A 20,887-nucleotide genomic window follows, 5' to 3' on the forward strand; every position below is an offset into this window, starting at 1 on the left:
TTTTTTCCTCCGGGGGGGGGGGGGGGGGGGGGGGGGGGGGACTGTTTATGGGCCGTCCCAATTGAACTCGAACCCCTCCTCGTCTCCACATCCTCCACCCACCGCAGGAGGAGGAGGAGGAGGAGGAGGGCTGTTCAGCGGAGTCCTGGTCCTGCATCCTGAAACGTGTCAAGGTGCGTTTATCGACTTATCACAGGGTCAGGGTTGTTTTAACTCATGGAAAAGTTGGATGATGTTCCACTAAAATTCTTCTTTTTTGGGGGGGGTGGGGGATTCAGTCTTGCAAAGTTGTAGATTTGTGGTGTTGAGAATGTATCTACACCAGCCGGCCCAATTTTTCTTCAAGTTTTGGCTGAAAAAGTCCAGTGAAACACCTTAAAATGTTTCAACGATGGATTGGAAACAACTGTACAAAAGGAAAAGAAAAGTCCAAAGTCACCGAAACCTCCAAAATCCTGTAGATTTCATAGAAAACAGGCCTTTTTCAGGTATTAAGGAACTGGTGAACTTACAGTTTTTCTGCAGCGATTGAAGTAATCAAAGCCGTGGAAGTTAATAAATGTGAACGGTTTCTCTCTTTTTAAAAAATCTATTATTTGTATGTTTTATGCTTTCATTTCAGAGTAGCTCCACTGACACGCTGCAGAGAATTTCACTAATAACTGGGGAAATGGAGGTGTTCTAAAACCATTCATTGGTAGCGTTTGATTTGACTTTTTTCAAAGTTACTAATCCATATTATACTTGTTGCTTGAGTGTCTTTGCACGGGACCAGTACAAAGTTGGTTCTGTCTTATTTGTGGATATGAGTGTGAGGAGTTTGTCAAGTTTTGTAAGAAGCTGTCTTCTGTAACACTGTGCTTTAGTGATATTGCTTGTCTGCCGATTTCTGATCCAGGTTGTCGACCGCATGTTTTCTGGCCCACATTTGGCTCTGAGGTGGCTAAACTCCGGCTGCCTCATCGCCATCTATCTGCGTGGTATGTGGACCAGAAATCCACATCTGTACACGGTATCCTGGAAATATGCAGGGAAAACAGTCTGTGAATCCACCAGAATCATTTCACTTATCCATGTTATTGTTCAGTAATATGTTTCTTCTATCACTGAGCTTCAAACTGACCCCAGAGAACCCCGCTGTGGGTCAGAGGACAGCTCACACGTCTGTGATGATGACCTAAAGGATTTTCCACTGGAGTTCAAGCCGGTGACGAGAATGCGAAATCACACAGCACGAACGCACAGTTGATGGAAAGTTGTGATATGAAAAATGGCGAGATTTATGGATGTAAAGTAGAAAGCATGCAGCATCACGAGTAGCATCAGTTTGAGACCTGTTATAAGAAGTGATCCTGGGTTTAGTGAAAACTTGGTACCGCCACCGTGTCTCTACGAAGCTAAGAAAATTAAAATGATGGGAAACACCTAGCCTGGCTCTCTGGCACACTATTTAACAGGGGTGTAACGATTCTGGAACCGAGACGGAAACCGCGGAACAAAAGTCACCAAACCCGTATGGCGATATATGACGACTGAACCAGGACAGCCCAATCGAAATCATGGGATGTCATTATTCTGTTTAAAGGTTAGGACACGCTGACTTTAAATACACACTGTACCTATTCAGTTGCTTTCCATCTGTTCGGGTCACATGACTATAATCGACGATGGAGTGATCGCGTCTGCCTAAGGATGCAGACCCCCCTCCCAAACAAACAGGCCTGAACCAAACTGTGGATTTGGAGAGTGGTCCCCCCCCCCCCTCCCCCCTCCACTGAATAACACAAATCTCATTTGTTCAATCTGTACGAAAAGCGAGTATGAAAATGACACGTTGTGGTTTCACAGGGGGATTGTGTGTCTAACCTAAGTGGCAAACCTGAGGGTAGTACTGAAAGTCAACAAGCAAACTTCCCCAAACGTTCCTTGAGTCACGCTGAACCTAAACCCTCCTCCACACGAAGGCTCAGATGTGAGGTCCTGAACCGTGGGGCTGTGACTCAGCGCTTGTTCGTTTGTGTTTGTTTGTCCAGACATACAACAGCCCCCACCACCACTCTAGTTCCCCTGAAAGCAGCCGCTATGTCGCTTGCCGTGTTTATGTAAAATGTGACTCATGCGGCGGCGCTGAGGTCAGGGCAGTCCGCCGCCTGTGGGCTTGTTATTTCTACCTCGCAGTACAAAGCTCCGTTATCACAGTGCAGCAGCTCTGACTCAGCAGAACAAAGCGTTTAACTCTCTCCGAACCAAGAGAGCTGCCTCACTCCACCAACGGACAGATCTAGCAACTCATAGGATCATCCATGGTTATGGATATTATGACAAACCTTAACTGTCTGATGTCTTTAACCTCTGAGGGGGGGGGTTTCCTGACCAACAAACCTCCCAAGAATATTATTTATTTATTTAAAAAGAAATCCTAAGCCGGGGCCACAGAGGTCGACTTGATCCGGTGATACGTGAAGTTACCCGAGAGCGCAGGCGGCGAGCACCTTCTCACTGGCTGAGCAAACGCGCGTTGGGCAAGAGGTTGCTTCAGTGAAACGAAGGTCGAAGTTAAAGATGCGACACCGTCTGATCTGTTCGCCTGTGTCGTGATAGTCAGGTGATGGAGGGGGGTGGTGCTTGGCCTACGAGCCAAAACATCAGACTTGTGACCAGGGGGCTTCCGTCAGCCCAGCGACTATTTTCAATTCAATCGTGAGTAATCCTGCAAAATTCCACGTGGACGAGGCAGCAACGACAGCAGTGTGATGAATTTCTCACTGGCCCCAACTCGGTGGTCATGAGTCTCAATGGAAGGACTTTTCACGCGAACCCTCCCTTACTGTCGCCCTCCTTACATATTATCCAAACATCACAGCACGACTCTATGTGTATTTGATGCACACCCCTAATTCAGATGCATTTAAAGACAAGTTTCTGCTGTGCCCAACAAATTGAAATGGGTCAAATGCAAAGATTGAAATCGGGAACACCGATTTCACATCACATCAGTATGTGATTGGCCGGTTTTAAATTCAGAGGAGTAAAACCATTTCAATCAAGACGGAGGCTTGTAGAGGAACAAATGAAATGAAGTAAATTAGAATATAAATTAGGTTTACGGCGAACAGGCTGACTTTGGACCTTGGTGCTTAGTCCTCAGCAGGCAAGTTGGAAACCATGGAAGTTGTCCTATTAAATAGGTGCTTCAGATACGAAGGAGCCACACCAGCGGTGGTGTGAAGATATGGAGCGTGCAGTTGGGACGCCTCATGAAGGGTTTTTCTGCTTGGACGGTTGTATGGGAGATGACCAGGCCCCCGGAGTCGTGGGGGGTCCTGCGGCGATCGCTGCGCTGTAATGACATGAAGGCTGAATGAAAGGAGCGAGTGGGGGAACATTTTGACATCTTGAAAATGAATATAATGAACTCATGCACATACTGAATGTACACTGGTTGAGTTTTTGATTGCTTCCTCTGGCTGTGAAGTTATTCTATTTAACCTCAGCTAAATGAAGCCTGAGCCGGTCTTTATTACAATTTTAAAAAGCTAAATGTATTTAGGAGGACGATTTTTCCCACATCATGTACCGTATATACAAAGAAAGACAGTTATTCGACAAAGGTCTCACGTAGCTTATCTTGTTGCGGTTTTGGTTTGCCTGATGATGAAATCCAAATTAAATTCAAGAAGCAGTCATCACGCAGTATCCTTTTATTACATCAGTTACCCAGGCAACATCACCTTCTTCCTCATTTGAGATCAGATCAGAAAATATTCATCGTTTTCTTTTTCGGAAATGTCTATGTTCTACAAATGGCAGACGCACACACACACACACACGCACAGACACACACATTATTTTTTTCTGAATTTCATCACAAATAATTGAGTTGACAAGTGACATCTACAACATAAGGCGAAATAAACTTTGAGGTGATATGATACGCTGTGTCTTCAAATTAAAAATGGGCAGTGCATCATTGACGTGAACAATATCTTTGAAAAATATTGTTTTGATTGGCGGCTATAGATTCAAGTTTTTCGCCCAAGAAGTGAACTCAATTGCAAAACAATGTTGCAGTCACGTGATAGAACAGCCAGTCATTAGGACAAAAAAACATAAAAACAGAACATAGGAAAACTTTACATGCCAGAGTTTTTGTTTGCTCCAGTCCACTTCAGTGGACGCCCTGGAGTTTCCTCCTGAACGTGTCTGACGATTCTGTTACCTTGTAAACATTGGCACTTTCACTGTGATCCTGTTGGCACTAACTGGAAGACAAGCTTGTTTCTCTGAGGAACCAAAACTATTATTTAGGTTCATTTCCTGTCATTGGCTTTTTTTCTTCTTCTTTTTTTCTGTAGCAATTACACAATGAAAGCACATGCATCACTTTGCAAAATGTAAACATAAAAATTTTAAAAGTCATCACGTTTTGGACCCGGGCTCCTTCAGCACTTGACAACTGCGAGATGTGGAAAACAAAAAAACACGCTTTGCCCGACAGTGGGACGACATACTTTATCTGTGACGTCTATCATTCAGAGAAAATAAGGGGAAAATGAAAATGAGCTTTAACATTTTGCAAGACTTGTGACATTGAGCTCTGTAGACGAACTGTATGTGGGCAGCCACGGTGTCTGACGCGGCAGGTTTCCCTTGGAGGGAGGACAACTGAAGGAGGAGGGAGAGAAGCTACTACAGTATATTTGAATAAAGATTACCAGCAGTTCCAAGGGTCAAGCCACCATGTTCATGGGAAGAAAGCAGAGAAGGAGCACCGCGTCACCGCCTCTCCCTCTCTACCAAAACAAAAACAGAATCTGAAGTTTCATGTCTGAGCTCGTACTTCGTACGTCGGTGCTTCGTTTGGCTCCGGCCGCTGACATTTATTTCGTCCAATCAAACAGTCACTGCCGAAGGAGCGGCTCCGACTCCGAGACATACATGACGGGTGGAAAGTTTTAGAACATTGCAGTTTTTTCAGCAATTATTTAAATCAATATTTCAGTATTTCTGAAGTCGAGGCACAGTGATTTAAATAAATAATAATCGTGGAATCTTCTTTGTTCAACTAAATTTAATCAAAATTTTCGACTTAAGCAGAACCCGAGGAGCAACTGGACTCGGTTGTAGATTCCCAAAGACGCACCACTCTCTCTGTCACCAGTTGCTCCGGATTCAACGCTGCATCAGTTCCAATAAATGTGTTGCACTTTTAGTTCACCTTCTGCTCAGTTGATCCCAAACCAGCTCTGGAGACTGTGCTAATCCTTCGTCACGTGAAGCCTCTGGAAAGTTCATGTCTGCATGAACTTTCAAGACTTTTATTTCTATTGCTGCAGAATAACTGTAAATGAACCACTTTTTAATCCCTGATAATCCCTTTTCTATTGGAAATAAATGGGGGGTTGCTTTTTTCAGTTTAGTTTCACTTTTTCAGTCAAACCAAAACCTTTTTTTGTTTCACCTTGGGCAGTTTAAGGCTCAATTTGTACCAGGTACAAGGTTAAAGACGGAGACAGAGATTTTGATGTTAAAACACTATGATATTATTTTTTTTCGGACATCAATTTGGAAAAATCGCTAATCAACAATAAGCACATGATTAAAACTGGGAAAATGTATTTTTCATGTCACGGGGCCTTCATCACTAGACTTGGAAGGAAAACATCAGCGTGGACTCGACTCTTCCTCCAACATGGTGGGGAGAACCTTGTAACTACAGGGCATCATGCTCCACCCGGTCTTTGACAGCCTGCTGGTCTTAGGGAAAATCAAAATGGGAGGCCGGTGGCGGAGGTGAACGAGGTGGTACCTGTCTCATGAAATCATACCAAGGAGGAGACGACGACGCTTCTCTCTCACGTGTAATGTCTTCTCATCGGTATAGGCTCGAACGACCAGAGGGTCAAAACGTCAGTCACTATTCGAATAGCAGATAGTATGTGGGGGAGTCCAGAGTCTTGAGAAACCTGTGGTCGGTGTGTCTGCCCCGACTCGGCTCAACACCTGCAGTTTTTTTCCAAGTGCAGGCTGAGGAATCACAGAGTTTTACTCCATGACGTTTCTGTTGTGATCATATGACAGCCGCCGCTTGGCGACAGCGTTCTGGGCGTGCTGATTGGCCGAGGGGAGTCCGGGGGAGAGACGCCGGCTGGCCGTCCGGGGGGCGGGTCTGCTTTCCTGGAAAGACAGCAACACAATGAGACGTGAGCCTCGTGACATTCAAGAGTCAGCAACACGACCATCCACGACGACGAGCCACCGATTCATCAAGTCAAATTTCAAAATGTCTTTGAATGTTCTTTTGTAATGTAAACAATGTAAATGATTGACTGATCAAAAATAAACATTAGCTATACCCCTGTTCTCCAATGAGAATCAATTACATTGACATGAGTTTTCTTAATTAAACTATAATAAAAACTAGTCGTGTATAATTTCTCTTTATTGCATTGCATAGTTAGTGGCAAATTAATTAAACAGTAGTAGTAATTTATCACCATTTACTTTATTGCAACATGGAACATTTCATCACCAGTAAATTGCAATGTCACAAAGAAAAGACTTTGCCATCAAACCATCAGAGTCTTGTGACTTCTACTGTAATTCCATTTGTACAATATTGTGTGTAGACAGAATCATTGGTAGTTAGCAAGTAAGAAACAAACCAGGACCTAACTGCTCATTTATGAACAGCTAAGGTGCATTCTGGATGAATCACCAAGTATCTTGAGGCAACACGAGATTGCCGGATGGAAAACAATTCAAAAAAATAAACACTTGACACAGTTTGATATCTCTGACTCTGCAGAAAAGACTCCGGAGAAGGAAGCCTCACATTTGCATGTTCTGCAGATCCAGAAAAGTCAGTTCATATCAAGTGTGAGCGGTGTTTTTTTGCATACAGCAGCTGGGCAGTCACATGATTTGCATGGAGCTGCAGTTTTTCATGGCCATCAGAGACGGCACTATCAGTTAATTTTTACATGCCGTTGACGCTGCGAATACAAATTGAATTTAACAACTTTGACCCGTTACGAATTGAAACCGAACACTGAGCCCTCTGTGACATTTCCTCCACAGGAAACTATGCATAGAAATCATGGGTCTTGAAAGCCGTAGAATTTGCTGGAACATTCGATTTTGAGTCTCTTCTGACTAAACGCTGAAACATGCAAGCGTGATGTGAGTCACTTTGTTATCTACGAAGACTGTTTGTCAGCTAATGACGCCCAGTCCTTACTCACCGTGTGCGGCGGCTCCAGGTGTAAAGTCGTCAGCAGCAGGTCACGCGATACGCCATTGGCTCTCTTGTACCTCTGACCAATCATTTTGTTCAAGTCGTGGTAACTGTCCAACAGCCTGCTGGGTCAAACACGAACACGGAGAGGAAACGGTGGCTTGAGTGACAGATATTTGTTTGAAATTATTGCTTTTTAAAAAAAACTGATGTACAGTCAACTATGTGTAAAACATACCATAATGTTTTCTTTATTATATTATATCATTTCTAACGCGGCTGCAGAGCTTTTTCTCACATAGTCACGTGTGTGTAGAAAGGTCAAGGACATAATAATTTTCTTTACAGACAAATATTTTGCATTTGGATATTACTCTTTACAAACCCTTAATTCTAAGATTAAAGTTTTAAGGATTCTAGGACTGTGGAAACAACTTTCTTGGAGAATGAATGTGTCACTCAATTTATTATTTTGTCGATGAAACTGACAATACTGAAAAATTGCAACTGGATACTCCAATCTAACAAATGTCAGCAACACATATTAGTTAAATTGTAATGTACATCAGAGACATTGTGGTTCACCCACTGCTGTGTAACAATCAATCCACATTCCATGCCCCGTTTGCAGAGATGCTGTTGACCTCCAACTTGCAGTTCACCAAATTGACCACTTGGTGGCCATAATCTAATAAAAAAATGTTTAAATTATAGTATCATAGCTGCGTGACACACTCTTTGTTCAGAAATTCACTTTTTCCCATGACCTTGCAGCTCTCTGCTGATCGACTCAAATAGGCACAGAAATCAGGAGAGACAAACAAGAGTAGATGTACATGCAGAAATGTAAAAAAAATAATACTCAGTGCAGAAAGCAACTATTTCTTCTCACTATTACTATTTTCTACTACGATTATCCATTGCCATTATCTACTTCTTGTATAAACACAGAAACGAAATGGTTGTGGCTTTTTATTCATATTGAAGAGTATTAAATTCAGAATTCTTAATTTAGTCCTTCATTGATTTTCCAGTGGTCTTCCATATCTTATCAGTTACAAATTGAGGGAATGCGTTCAAACAGTGCAGCAAATCGAGATCGTGAACCTACCCCTGGTGCTGGCTGGCTCTGCGCCTGAGCAGCTGGGTCAGAGTGGGCACAGTGTCGAGGTCATGGGGGTCACTCGGAGACGAGCCAGGCGGCGAGGGGAAGGCTTCGGCAAAGACGGTCGCCTACGGGAGAGAGAGACGGAGAGATCCCCTCAGTTACGACAACATTAGAGAGGAAGTCCAGTTCAACAGTGATGTTTTCTTAAACAGATGATTCAAATGATGACTCGAAAAATGTACATATCATCAGAATTACCACCTCATGGTTTTAACTGAGGTGCAGTTAAAATCCATGGCTGTGTCCACACTTGTATAATAAATGTAGTGAAGAATTTGAAGGCAACTCATACAATGTATTCATTGTATTTTTGTCCAGAAAAGTACAGTATGACGTCACAGTGAAGTTGGCCTTTTGCATATAAAAGATCATCACACATCCAACTCATTATTCACAGCCCATATGTGAAAACCTTCGTTGGCAATAAACACAATTCTGATTCTGATTTAATTCTAGTAAACATTTGTGGGAAATGCCATAATTAGCAGAGGAATTGTTGAGTCATAAATATGAGCCAAAAATATGTTTTGTGAGGTCACAGTGACCTTGAGCGTTGACTACAAAGTCCTCATAAGGGGACGGACAGACGTGCCATCATCAGCCATGGCTGTTGCCGGCACGAACACAAGAATATTCCATATACCTAATTGTATGTGCCGCCACAAAGATATCAAAGCTCCCTCAATACCTTTAAACCTCAAATAACTTTTAGTGGATGCATTTATTCAGATATGGTCCAGACAGCAAGGATTGTAGGTTTGAGCTGAGCGGGTGTGAACGGTTTTCTATGTGGGCCATAATTTGTCTTCGGCATCACCCTGTGCGGACGAGACTGTATTAAAATAAAGCGGAATGGCACCGCTGCTGTGTTTTGAGACGCAACTGTTTTATTAAAGGAATTTATTAACTGCCCTGGGGTTCTGAAGGTGCAAACTAGTATTTTGGGATTTTCAATTTTCTCTCAGGCTCTCCCCCCGAACAATACACTCAGACTCAAACTATGCATGAGACGTGACAACTAGAGATGCACCGAAATGAAAAATTTTGGCCGAAACCGAATATGACGAAACACTTGGCCGAAGGCCGAATACGTTTTTTCCACAGTTTTTCATTTATTTTGCCATTTTTTAATACAGCCTCAATGTGCTTTTTTACTTTTTTTGTCTTTAGAAATACGTCATACAGCGAGCCTGTGTGCGGCTCATCTGTAGTACGGGCCCTTTTTTTCCTCTCTCCCTCATCTCCTGCTCTCTGCCTTTCAAGACCCAACTCAGCCTGGATCATTTTCTCGTTCGCGCTGCTTATTTCCCACATCCGAGTAATGATCTCTATATCATGGATCAGGTACAGTCGCGATGCAGTACAGGGGTTCGGAGTTTTGCCTGGCTAAAGCGTGTGTTGACAGCCTCTAAGAGTGCACTTACAGTTGGTTTCACTCCGTTGTCTTTTTTTTGTTGCCATTTATATCGGCCAAATCAAAAAATGGTTAAAACATGTTTGACGGCAAAACAAAGGGATTTAAATATTAAAGTTCTCAAAAGTAAAAAAAAAAACTAAACAAAAAAAACTGGGGTATGGTTGATGCAGGCATCTCCGGGATGCTTGTTCTGCTTCTGCAGAAGACATTAAATCTGTCTAAATGTAGATGTCAGTCCGACAATGAAGAACAAGACATTCAACAGGAATCCACCTCCCACTGAACAGGCCCTGCAGCACTGCAGCCTGTTATAGGGTATAGTCGCAGTGTACTGAACCCAAATTACAGACGTTATACAAGGCAGGTGGTGCAGGACACAAAGTTTAACCACTGTCACTTACAGCATTTGTTAGCAGGTTAGCAGACATGAAGAAACTCTGGTTATCCAAAACTAAAAACTCAAGGGGCAAAAAAAACGCAGGAAAAACAAAACAGGACTGAACTGAACTGAACATATGAGACGGACCAGGAAGACTGAGACTGAATACACGAGGGAGCGTGGGATGACTGAGCACAGGTGAAACACAAGAGCAGGACACCAGACAAAGACAGGAAGTAAAGCGAGGTACAGACACACAAGTAAGAAGGAACACAAGTAACTTTGAAGTAAAAAAGGGAAATAACATAACATTTTCAAACAAAAGGAAAATTCCAAATGATCTAATTTCACATTCAAACAATGAGTTTCCAAAGTGTCCAACAAGTCATACTGTAATACTTCTCAGGGGCAGATCCTAACACAAGACCAAGATTTTGTGCCAATCCTGTAGTTGTTGAGATGTCTCAAGTGGTGCACCACCCCACCCAACACTGACATTACCATCCATGGAGACACGCTGCTCATGATAATGGCAGAAAATAACTTTTATGGACATTTTCTATACCCAGATTATTAGACTGAGCACAAGGTTCATCATTTACTGCGCACGTTTTAATTCATGCACTTGATATGTGCAGATGGCTCCTGGAAAGCCCTAAACATCACAGGTTGAGGAGCAGTAACTGCTGCGTTCAGTGATGACACTGGACACGCACCAAATGAGACAACCTTAAAATGTTCAATGTGCTGATCACACAACAGTGCAATCACAGAGAATTGGTCGGTGGAATCTGAGAGAAATTAACGCAGTGGGCACTTATTGGTTTAAATAACCAGAGTCTGAGCGCACACACACACATATATATATATAAATATATGACTGTACCAGGTTCTGATTGGCCGAGGGCCTGTCTCTCCTCTCCTCCGCAGCGCTGGTCGGCCACCACTGTCCCACAAGGTCTCGACCTTCATCCGACGCATCCTGGGGAAAGGCCGTCCAGGAGTCGTCCGATTGGTGGAACGCGCTGTCCGTCCAGCCTGGCGTCCAGTGGGTCGACTCCCCGGCTGTTTGAAGACACACACACACACACACACACACAGTTAGTCCAGTCCAATGTAGGCTATGTGTTGTCGTGTGTGTAGCTTCGTCCCCATTCTGATGACCTGAATGGACGACCGTCTAAGTCTAAGGGTCAGTTAACACGTTTTATCTTCCGCCAGGTTGTGGTATTTGCTAAAAGTTTGGGATATCAGACTTCACCACCCCAGCAACATCCCAGATAAAACATTATTATTTTGATGGATGCCTCTGATTTCCCCACACTTTGAGAAACCTTTTCGAAGAATCCAGTTCGAATTTGAACAGGCCCAGGAGGTTAACGAAGGGAAACAGTAGGAAAAGTGGTCCCGTGTGAATTATTTGTCCTTATCATTGTGTCATCTGATGCTGTCAATGTTGCTGAGATGCTATCAGACACCGAGGGAGTATTTTCATTTGTGTGTTTGACTTAAATCTCATTGCGACAAAGAAACAATTCAGGGAAAATGTTTGCCTCGTCGTGTAGTCTGTTGCTGCTGCTGAGCAGTCACCTTGTTTTATCAAGGAAGTTACAGGCGTACACATATTTGTGTCTCGTACAAAGGCGCGGAGGCCTTCGTACGTTTCCTCGACCTAACAGGACATTAGCATCCCGGTCGGTCCCTGTTTGCCTCCTCCACTCTTAACCCAACTCTGAATGATTAATACCACGCAGCGAGAGGCAGAGATCAGTGAGGAATCCAGGTCAGGACAAAGTCGAGACAAAGTGGTGCTTACAAAGGCAACAAACAACTGCACAAATTTATCACAGGAACAGAAGCCTTGTGTTCCTGGCCAGACTCTAGACACACAGCCAGTATTCATTATTATTCTCCTAGTCTTATTAATACATTTACCAAAAAAAGAGGACTTACAGCCCTATTTAGACATAGAACTGTTAATGTACTTTGTACATGTATAAATCATTTACTGTAAATCACATACTTTTATTTTGCAGCTTAACCTTTCACAAATGTTGCGGTTGTGTTTTAATTAAATTCCTTCCAAGGTTGAAGGAAGGCAGCTATTGGCTTCTCTACATTTCTGTAAGGCCGAAAATAATCCAGATGACTCACAATGAATATAGTATACTCTTCATTAAGGTGCATTAGTGTCGAACTAGGGTTAGTGTCTGCATCTGTATTTAAACTATAGTACAAGCTATGCCACAATTAACTTTGACAAAACATTAATGGAGCCCCCCCCCCAAAAAAAACCCAAAACTATATTATGCATGACCAGATACCACTTAAGTGCAGAAAAACATAAGTTACACCTGCAGAAAACACAGGAATAGTCCTTTAAGCTATAACAATTCACATAAAGGCCTTTCTGACAGTGTAGGCAGTAGAGCTGCAACAGTTAATCGTTTAATCGATTAGTAATCGACTCCTTAATTAATCGCCAACTATATTGATAATCGATTAATCGGTTCAAGTAGTTTTCATGAAAAAAAAAAGGTCAAAATTCTCTGATTTCAGCTTCTTAAAGTGGACAAAGCAAAACATCTTCTTGGGGTTTCGGGGAAACACGGTCAACATTTTTCCCCATTTCATGAACCGAATCTATTAAATAATCAACAGATTAATCGATTATGAAAATAATCGTTAGTTGCATCCTCCTTTAATAAATACCCCACTCGTGAACCTTCAGAAATACATTTAAGAAAAACACAACCCTTTCTATGCAGAAAGATTGGGAAGACATTAATAATGAGTAAACCTCGGCTTAGCCTCGATTAGCCCTGTAGTGGAAACTGGGCTTAGGTGATTAGCTAAAAGGAGCATAATGAGGGAACATAAGGACTCATTAACACTCGGTGTTAGAGGAAAACAAAAAGGCACAAAGATGCCAAATTCCCGTCTACGTGTGTATGTGTCACGAGTGACTAAATCACAGGCACATCATATTGTCAGATTCTTGGTGCATTTCTAATGAGTCTGATGTCATTATTATTAATCACCGTGTTTTTATCTACATGTTTTTTCTTCACAGGCCACAACAGTGTGTTTGCAAGGATATAGCTCCTGCAAGGCTCAGGAAAACCTGTTTCCTCAATCATCTTCGTACGATGAGCGATGGGATCCAGCTCAACTGTCTGCCAGGTAGTTTTAGTTACTTCACATGAGCGTATATTGTACTTTTACTCTTGATTTCCTCGCTAGTTTTAGGTGGGGTAGGGTTGAGCTGGAAAGGGGAGATGCCACATACTTCTGTGCATGAATCTGGAGTTCATAATTCAACTAATTTGGGTTCATGGTAATACAGTTAAAGTGAAGACTAGTTTTTAAAAAGGCCTCCACTTCATCACCTCATAATGATAATGTTACACACAGCCTGGTCACCGGACCAAACAGCGAGCTCGTGTCTATTCTACTCTCTCAGATGGGTCTGCCTAAAAGTGATCACACCGCTCACAACCATTTATCTGAAGACTGACAGATGAGCTCAGCTGAAGCATTTTTTCCTTATCATCCAAGATGGCTGCCGTTGATGCGGAGACGACTGTTGAATCCACTATTGAGTCAGTATCGAATGATCTGGACGACTGGTGCATTTTCTGTAAAAGCAAAAGAGACAACTGCTGCACGCTGCAGTCAGTTGATACTTTTCTGTTCTACGACTGTTGGTGACTCGCCCCTTGGAAATCAGGAGTGAGCTTAGTGAGTCCAGTGATGCCTGGTTAGTGAACACTTATAGAATAGAAGCCAGGAAAGTTGCTTTTCAAATTAACACATGCACATCAGCAGGTTTTTCAGCATGGTTGGCGATGATGTAAAGTATAAATGAACTGTAGTAAATGGGCTACAACCTGCACAACCATCGGCGTGGCCCCTTTAAAACCGAGTGCACATGCACACATTCCTGAAACTGTTACAAAAGGTTAAAAATGCACTAATACTCTCGAGGGTTGTCGTTACTCCAGCACAGCGACACAGAAAGTGCTGATGGTTTCGAGTCTCTAAATGTGCCTTTCTGACATGTTTCAAATGCTCAGCTCGGCTTCTGATACCTCCCCGTGTCGGACTTGTCAGCTTTGAACCAAAGCTCCTCTGTCACATGTCGACCGTGAACTGAACTCACTGGAGCTGCAAAAGGACTTGGGAGAAAAACTAAGAGAGGAAGAAGGAGAGTTGCTAGAAGACACAGAAAGAGACAGAGAACAACAAACCAAACACCCATGAGACTCACCGAAGTTCCCTCTGCTCCCGCAAGGCGCAGAGACGGACACGGTGACCCCCTCGCCCCAGGCTGGCTGTCCGTCCGCCTGCATGAACACTCCAAACTCATCTTCCTCCTCTTCCCCCTTCTTCCTGCCACCCACAGTGGCCACGGTGGAACCCCTCTGCTCCTCCAGCTCTCTCGCGTACCTCCTTTTCCCTTCCTGACCTCCGTCTCCTGCCGCCACTCTGAGCCCCTCCTCCTCCTCGTCCTCCTCCAGACTGGGCAGGCCAGTTGCCATGGATCCCAGGGGGAGTGGAGAGGGGTCAGGATTAGCTGGGGAGAGTGCCAGGGAGGTGGAGGGATCGGCACAGGCGACATTAAAGACATTAGAGCTGGTCCCTCCAATTTCTTCCACGGGGGCGATGCTTGTGTCGCTGCAGGTGTCTTCATCCTTTTTCCTCCCTCCCCCGCTTCCCTCTGCAGACTCCTGTAGCTTCCTGATGTCTTTCGATGCACAGTTTTTCTGGACTTCTTTATCGTTGTCCTCCAGTATGGCACTAACCTTTGTGTCATTCTTTGCGTGCTGTTCTTTGCCGTCATCACCTTTACTACTGCCACTGTCCGGCTCGTCGCAGGTCTGCTCCCTCCTCCAAACCTCCTTGGCTTCAACGCCTTCCTCGGGATTTGGTGTCCCCTCTTTACTCTCTTCCTCTGACTCCAACTCGTTTCTCAGCTCAGACTCAATTGTCCTACCGTCGCAACCGTTTTCTGTGAGGTACCTTCCATCTGTCTCAAGGATGGGAAGAGCTATTTGTCTGTGAAGTGAAGATGAAGCCCCTCTCTCCTCCGGCTGGCTGTTGCTTTCCTCATTTTTAAAGAACAGCTGAGGTTTCACTGTGTCGCTCTCGTCGGCGACACGGTCTGGGTCCGGGGGCTCAAATCTGCCAAGATCCAGTTCTTCTTCACCCACGATCCCAGGGTCTGCCTCCCCTAGATGATTCCCGTCGGTGTGCCCTTCTTGGTCGTTCTCTTGTTCTGTCTCAACCCAACAAGCCTCACCGTCAGCAGAGCAGATGCTGCCCTCTGCAGGATTAGAGGACTCGGGGGAGACTGCAGAGCTGATGGAGGCAGGCCGGGCGGAGGCCGGGACATCCTCGTAGCAGTTGGACACAACTGAGAATCGAGCAGGAGTCCGATAGATTCCTGTTTCCTCTTCGCTTCCCACTCGCTCCCTCTCTTTCTCTGATTCTTCATCTGCTTCTGCACCATCAGAAAATCTATTTACGTTAGCCACTATTTCTTCAAAGGGAGTTTCAGTTGGTTCACTGTCAATAAAATCTCTTGATTCTAAGTCATCAGTCAACTGTCCAGAGAGGACATGAATGAAGTCATTGTTTCCAATATGTATTGTCATAATCTCAGAGTTTGTATCCGTCTCTGTCTCTGAACGGTCATCCTTGCTGGTGGAGGTTTGCGTCTTCGGCTCGTCGTTACTGTCGGCCTCTCTAATCTCTTCACCATCACAGCCACAGAGGGATTGTGGGCAGCTAGATTCTAGGTCAGGGTTTGATGCAGCCAAAACAGAAGTAGGCGACTCTAACTCACAGAGGCCTACCTCCTCCTCATGCTTTTGCCTCTCCTTCCTCATTCCTTTCACATCACCGTTCAGCCTGTTTGGGACGCCTCTTCTCGGACATTCTCCTCCCTCCTCGCCTTCCTCCTGACTTTCCCTCGTCTGTGCTCCCCTCACACACTGAGTGCAAGCTTTAGGAGAAACATTGTGACAGCATCTGGGACTTCTGCACACTGCCTCTTTCTCTTTATCCTGTCTGGCCCTCCTGCCATCCTGCTGCATGCTGGGAAACTGTTTATGGTCCGGGCCTCCTTTATCTCCCTCTCCCTGTCTTTCTCCTGCAGGACCCTCCCTGCTCCTCTGCTGCCTCTCTTTGCTCATGCCCGTTTTCTCACGGCCTGCTGCATTACCGGACTTCCTCCATCTCCGGCCGGAGCGCACTCTAACCCGGTTTGCTCCGGTCTGTGCCGGCGGATTTGGCCCATTGTCCCTCCTCCCTACTGCAGCGTCTCTGCCTCCTACTCCGGTCTTCCCTCTCAGCCATCCTCCAACCCCACTGGAGGCGGCACTGCTGATCACCCCAGCACCAGGCTTAGCTGTCGAGTACAAACAGCTCCCTTTCTCAGTGTGGAGGAAGAGGCATTGAGTCTGTGTCTTCCCGCTGCCTTCTGAGGTCTTCAAAGTGGCGACCGTTACTAAAGCTCCAATCCCAGCCTGTCTGCCATCCAGCCCCAAGGGAAGCCCATACCCCATGCGACCCCATTCCCCGCTCAGGTACACATTTGCAGGCCTGGGGCAGGAAGTTGAACTCCCGTGGCCGGCGGGAGGAGCTGTGGGGGCCTGTCCTCCTCCCAGAGGGCCGACAGCCTTGCAGCGGTTCTTGGAGCATAAGGCCCAAGCTCGAAGGCCCCGGATCAGCGGCAGGTCTCCCAGGCCCAGCTCCAGTCGGCTGGGGAAGGGCAGAGAGGCTCTGGAGCACCTCTGGAGCAACTCCCGGGTGGATCCCGACACATTCAGACAGGGGTAGTTGTTGTTGTTGTTCTGCTGGAGCATGATGCTTGTCGTTGGTCTCATCTATGTTTTATCAGTTCTTCTTTGCATGTCCTTTGTTAAAACGCAGCCTCTCATCGAGTTGAATTTTCATCTGTGAGAGTAAAGGCTGCCACTATCAAGAGTCTATTCTTGATTCAGAGCGTGACAACGCAAAGGTATAAATATCGAGGTTTAGAAAAAACAATACACTGGGCATTATGAAACAGCTGAAGAATTTCTCACTGGTTCATTCTGGCAAAGGAGAAAATACTTATCTAACAGAGCAGAAGAGAGCTGACTCTCTGGTTAACCTCGAATCTTAACAGTTCATCTTGACAACATCTGAGGTGTTGACCCCCCAAAAAAAGAAGAAAAAAAAGAGTCACTTGTTTTCCTACAGCGAGCTGCAATTGTGCGTTATCGCTCCTTAACACGGGGTCTCCCGATGAAGAGAGGAAACACTCAGGGAGAAGTTTGTCCCAGACTGATGCTCCGTGACGACGTCTTCAGAGCTCCACCACCAGCGCCACTCGTCACTGTGGACTGACTCAGCTTTCACTAAAGAAAGGAGAGTGGGACAAAACGAGGAATTTAAATAGTCATCGATGGAAAGGAAAACGTAATGTGTACTCACATGAAAATAACTAACTGCTTAATACGCTTTAACATGGTGAGAATCTTGCCAGAGGGGGACCCAATCCAGTTATCTACAGTAGAAATCCGATGAAAACATTTGATAATAATAATAATAATAATAATAATAATAATAATAAAAGAGGCTTTAAATTCTTTAAAAAAAAAATGTCATTCATCTTTTGTTTTACATTGGTTCGACTCACTGAATTACAGCTTATTAAGGGGCCGGGAGTCTGTCAAAGGTCATACATTTGGATCCAAGTGTTCTTCTCTTCCTTCTTCTCCAACACAAACAGGCCTTGGGCCTATTCTTTGATTTAAAATGTACATGCACTCCATGACCATCAGGGTGCCCGATACAATAGTCTTTGCACCACCCGTACGGAATCATCAAAGGGTCTGAAGATGGAGCCCGGGTGGCCATAATAACCCCCTCATCAAAAAAAGCCAATAAGTGGCTACAATAGGTTTTGGGTCACGCATGTCTCACTTCGTCCACAGGCTGCGTGCCACTGTACAGAAGAAGAGCCGCGTCGAACCGCGCACTGTGCCATCAACGCGCCGTGTCTCACCTCACTCGTTGCCTCCGTGTCGCGGGTCCCCGGATCAAGTGTCCTTTACTTAACGTCGCTCGCTCCGCTTCCTCGTTGTTTGCGGACGGAGCCTGTTAAAAACCCCTCCCCGGAGCTGGAGCATCCTTCGGTGGGATCAGCGCGCCGCCACATCCGTCCAGTCGGCCTGCACCACTGGCTCCGCGAGCGCAACAAATCCGTTAAATGCGCGTCCGGGTCGGTCCCACGGTCGTCTGGATTGGAGCTGCACACGGCGGTGGGTGTTTAGTCGGTGTCTCCCCCGCGCCCCCCACCCCCCCACCCCCTCGCACACAACACACACACACACACACGTTAGGTCATTGCGCATCTTCTCGTGCACCGCGGCTGAGGCATCGTGCGCCGTCGCATCTTACCGCAGTAGCCTCCGGTGCGCTCAGCGAGCAGGATGACGGAGAGCCAATTTGACTTGCAGCCCACTCGCCTGTAGGAGGGGCGACTCGTGCCACACAGCGGCAGGGAGAGGTGACGCGAGCGGAAGTGTATGAGGGGTTGTCGATGCCACACTCCGTGGCTCGTGTTAGTTTCGGTGACTTCGTGCAGAGCCGTCCAAGGAGAGTCGCGACAACTCCGTTCACTCCGATGGACCATTTTTTTCCCCAGCAATGGCGGATCATGGAGCCCCTCAATAGTTCCCGGAAGTGAGCGGCAGCGCATTAGATTAGCAGCAGAATGGAGTCAATGGACCGTCTGTGTTGCACATATGAAGGGTAAGACGTTTAAATAATCAGATTGTATATTATCAACCCATCTGAATCAAATCAACATGCGCATTAAAGCATTTTAGAAAAAATAAATAAAAAGAATTTTACTTAAAAAATTTTTTTTTACTAACTACATAGAGTAACTACATAGGCATGTCGGTCTGCTTTATTGTAAACGATACATTTATTGACTACTAATTACCAAAAATCGCATTTCTGTCCCTCTGAATAATGGGTTCGAATTGCGTGTCAAGAACTTCCGGGGACTATCTGAAGTCTACATGGGTCACGTGACGTGCAGGCATTTCCGACTTCTGTTGTCGCGACTCTCATTAGACGGCTCTGATTTAGTGTATTGAGATGAGATGTAAAATAATTATTGTGTAATCTGACAATGAGAATGTGTGTGTACAAAATGGAGAGAGAAAATCTGTCGTGCGGTTTTCATATTTTGCATAAAAACCTTAATTTAAAGTGTCGCACCAGACTGAGCCTCTGTGACATCCTCCTGCAATGTTTAAAGCAAACGAGCAGCAACTGCACCTCAGGGCCTGTGAAGAAAAATCAGTAAAATGAGGATGGATGACACTAATGTAAGCAACGGCATGCTACTGGAATTTAATGGATTATATCTTCATTTCTTCAGAGGAGGGTGAGGGAGCAATTTCATTTAGTATCAAAATCACCAGCTAATGTTACATCAGTCAAAAAAAACAAAACTGTTTTCTTCCCAAGGAAAAGAAAAACAGACGAGGTATGTTAACAGAGCAGATATTTACAGTAGTTGTGTGAGGGATGACAAATATTGATGAGGTGGGTGAGGGAAGGAAGGAGGTCAGGAGCAATAGACTGAATAAGGTGAGAGGGGATAGGGTCAAGAGGGCAGGTGGTGGGGCGGGGACCCCGGTGAGATACTGAAATGATGAAATGCTTCTTACTTGAAGAACATGTGAGAAAATGTTTCTTCTCACATTCTGTGCATGAAAAATCTCCTCCATCAACGGCGAGATGCAAACGGTTAGGGTGAAGCTTGGGTCTCTCGCTTGTCTCTCCGTCTCTCTTCTGTGGCATTGTTCCCTCCTCATATGGCATTAATCTCCCCTCACACTCACCCTTGTAGCCTACGTTGCACAGCATCATCACAGCAGCAGATGAGTAAATTGCAGTCACACACACACACACACACACACACACAATAGAAGACGTCATGCATCCCTTTCTCCAGCAAAATCCCTCCTCTCCAGTCATTTTTCACTTCACATGCTTTTGTGTCTCTGATCAAGAGTGTTAACACGATCTCCATTTTCGTGGCGACTGAATTAGGCCTAATTTAAATGTGAGAATAGTATTTTCCAAAAATATTTTTGTGGCCATTGTGCCTCTGTGGATAATGCCTACCACAAGATTTTTTTGAGTTAACCATCTGATATAACAGGGCATTTTTTTATATTAACAGGTCAGAATTATTGGTCCTTAAGCACTCTTACGGAGACCAACATGTTAAAGCTGTATGAGAAATAGCTCCATATTAACGATATAGTGCACTAGTGGCAGGTTGGATCCACGGATTCATGCTGCTGATGCCAAAATTTTGTTTTTGTAGTGTGTAGGAATTCAACAGTGTTTCAAGCTAACATGTCGCTGTAGCTGTCAATGGACCTTTCTTGAATGAAGGCAAATTTCTTGTTGAATCAGTCATTTGTTCACTGCCCTTGCCTGTTACAGTTCTCTTCTGATTATAAATCAAATGTTTGATGTGGATGTGAGTAAGTTTGTCACACTAGATGATCAGATGTTTCACAAATAGGCCTCAGTCAGTAAAACCACTGTGTAAAAGCAAATTTTTGATAGTGATCATGACATTTTGAACATTATAAAAATGTGAAA

At 44.8% G+C, this 20,887-nt stretch overlaps 1 protein-coding gene across 3 annotated transcripts; it reads right to left on the minus strand.

Annotated features, from left to right (window-relative positions):
* Window positions 1-3,686: 3,686 nt before the first annotated feature.
* On the minus strand, window positions 3,687-18,547 carry si:ch211-14c7.2. 3 transcript variants are annotated; one of them, XM_047335712.1, is made up of 8 exons: window positions 18,258-18,545; window positions 15,985-17,607; window positions 15,487-15,491; window positions 14,472-15,010; window positions 11,088-11,266; window positions 8,349-8,470; window positions 7,245-7,362; window positions 3,687-6,177 (listed from the first exon to the last, which is right to left on the minus strand). In XM_047335712.1, the coding sequence occupies exons 2-8, from the start codon at window positions 17,089-17,091 to the stop codon at window positions 6,046-6,048; spliced, it is 2,202 nt and encodes a 733-aa protein (XP_047191668.1). In that variant the 5' UTR covers window positions 17,092-17,607; window positions 18,258-18,545; the 3' UTR covers window positions 3,687-6,045. The 3 variants fall into 3 exon arrangements, with proteins under 3 accessions (XP_047191668.1, XP_035478138.2, XP_035478137.2); XM_035622245.2 differs by having other exon boundaries at window positions 14,472-17,607; window positions 18,258-18,547; XM_035622244.2 differs by having other exon boundaries at window positions 7,245-7,359; window positions 14,472-17,607; window positions 18,258-18,546.
* Window positions 18,548-20,887: the final 2,340 nt, after the last annotated feature.

The sequence above is a fragment of the Scophthalmus maximus genome, chromosome 11 (genome assembly GCF_022379125.1).
Source record: "Scophthalmus maximus strain ysfricsl-2021 chromosome 11, ASM2237912v1, whole genome shotgun sequence".
NCBI lineage: Eukaryota > Metazoa > Chordata > Actinopteri > Pleuronectiformes > Scophthalmidae > Scophthalmus > Scophthalmus maximus.

Excerpts from the sequence above, each read along its gene's own strand:
- si:ch211-14c7.2 (XM_035622245.2), bottom strand. The coding sequence starts at position 17,091 with ATGAGACCAACGACAAGCATCATGCTCCAGCAGAACAACAACAACAAC. Across the intron at positions 8,471-11,087 it reads CCTCGGCCAATCAGAACCTG|GCGACCGTCTTTGCCGAAGC; the intron begins GTACAGTCATAT and ends TCTCTCCCGTAG. Across the intron at positions 6,178-7,244 it reads ACCTGGAGCCGCCGCACACG|GAAAGCAGACCCGCCCCCCG; the intron begins GTGAGTAAGGAC and ends CTGTCTTTCCAG.